At 40.2% G+C, this 1,703-nt stretch overlaps 1 protein-coding gene across 1 annotated transcript in view; it reads right to left on the minus strand.

The window, feature by feature from the left end:
• Positions 1 to 1,163, minus strand: part of F3 (coagulation factor III (thromboplastin, tissue factor)) — a gene marked incomplete at its 5' end in the record, with an annotated part of 4,450 nt that extends 3,287 nt beyond the window's left edge. Inside the window, one exon of the mRNA XM_008943458.1 lies at positions 1,049 to 1,163. Coding sequence (XP_008941706.1) covers positions 1,049 to 1,163 — 115 coding nt within the window. The remainder of the gene's footprint in view (positions 1 to 1,048) is intronic.
• Positions 1,164 to 1,703: the final 540 nt, after the last annotated feature.

The raw sequence follows: 1,703 nt of genomic DNA on the forward strand, positions 1-1,703 counted from the left end.
AGGAGGTTTGATCTTTGTGATCAAATGTACTTGGTACATGTACGTAGATGCGAAAACAAACATTTAAATACACTTCATCCCTAAGAGCAGCCTGTCTAAAAGTGCCTCCATTTCAGAACTATACCTGATTCTATACTGAATCTTTGGTAAACAGACGTCAATTTTTCACAAGCACAAATGGCTGGAAAGAAACTCCACCAGATTCATAAAGCTCATCAAATTCATTCTGCTAAGTATATGATTTTAAGGCTCTTAATTTCATAATTCCTTTAAAGACTAAAAAAGCACATTAGGCCATTGCACTTCATTGCATTTCATCCATTAGTCATGAGAGAACTCATTTCTATGCCACTTCCACAGACAGAGGAGACTGCAATACCATCATATGTTAATATGTGGCAGAGCTATCGTGCAGTTTCCCTTTGAGCCATGTTTAGTAATGGTCTATGAATTAATATGGGAGCAAAGAACAGCACAGATTTATTACAGAACTTAAAGTTTTTGTGCCATATTGAAAGAGGTGTTAAACACTTCACATAAGCTGGCTACTTTTTATGGCCACAATATTTCACCACTTATGTAAAGCATGATGACAGAGGAAGTCATGAAAGACGAACAAAGGTGATTTTCAGTATTACCCAGCAAGACACTTTATTCATTTACTGTGATTCACTAATTAGAATAAAATGCAGACTCCTATTTATCAGACACCTCCCAAGACTAAAGACGAAAGACTCTGTCCAGACACTTTGAAAGACATAAAAATTATATTCTATCTAATAAATAGTATGTCAGACTGAATTTAAACTTCCTCAAAGTATCTTGGCCTAGCCCTCTAGTGCAGCTCGCCTGCACCAAACCTCAGAACTGAAACAGTGACAGAAAGCTCAACTCTCCATTTCTGAAGTGGGCAAAACCAGAAGCCTGAATAAGATATCCTTACAGTTGGACATTCCTGTTACATTCAGTCTCAGAAATTCTCAAACACACTCCATTTGCACCTTCTTCAGTTGCCATTAAGGGACACACCTTGGTGTTATCTACTTACCCATGTATTTCTACTGTATAGAAGTAGCCTGACGGTTTTGGTTGCCATCGTAGTATAGTTTTAAAATTGATTGAAGACCAAGTTATATTAACTGCTGTTGGTAGTTCTGGATTACCTTTAAATACGGAAAAGAGCACCATCAGTAATACTGTAGGTAATTCCTGGTTCCCTGCAGTCACTTCTAGTTAAATGAAGCAGTTCCTGTCAATTGCTACTTGGAAATGCTCTTTTTAGGGGGAATGGCTCAGTCTTGCCGTTGGGGCTCATGCTCATTTTACTGAAGGAATGTGTCCTGGCAGAAGTGAGAAATAGAAGAAAATTGTTTTCCCTCTTGTAACTCCTAGGTTGCTGGACTAATTTATCTGGAGTTCCGTCTAATGCTTCTTTTTTCATCCAAGAGCTCTGAAGAAGCTACAAGAGCTCTGAAGAAGCTACAAAAGCTTGAAGGTAATCATGAGAATGCCCAAGCACCGAACAAATGCCGTGAACTTCAAAATCGCCCCTGACTGTATCTGCTGCGGAAGGCATTCGGTCCTAGTTTCCCTATTTATTTGGGGAAGGAAGAGAAAGTCTTTAAAAATCAGCGGCTGCCCTACACGCTTCCACGTGAGAGGGGCCGCCCGGGTGCTGTGGATGCGGCGGTGACCCCGAGCCC

This window comes from Merops nubicus, unplaced genomic scaffold, assembly GCF_000691845.1.
Source record: "Merops nubicus isolate BGI_N331 unplaced genomic scaffold, ASM69184v1 scaffold15367, whole genome shotgun sequence".
Lineage (NCBI taxonomy): Eukaryota > Metazoa > Chordata > Aves > Coraciiformes > Meropidae > Merops > Merops nubicus.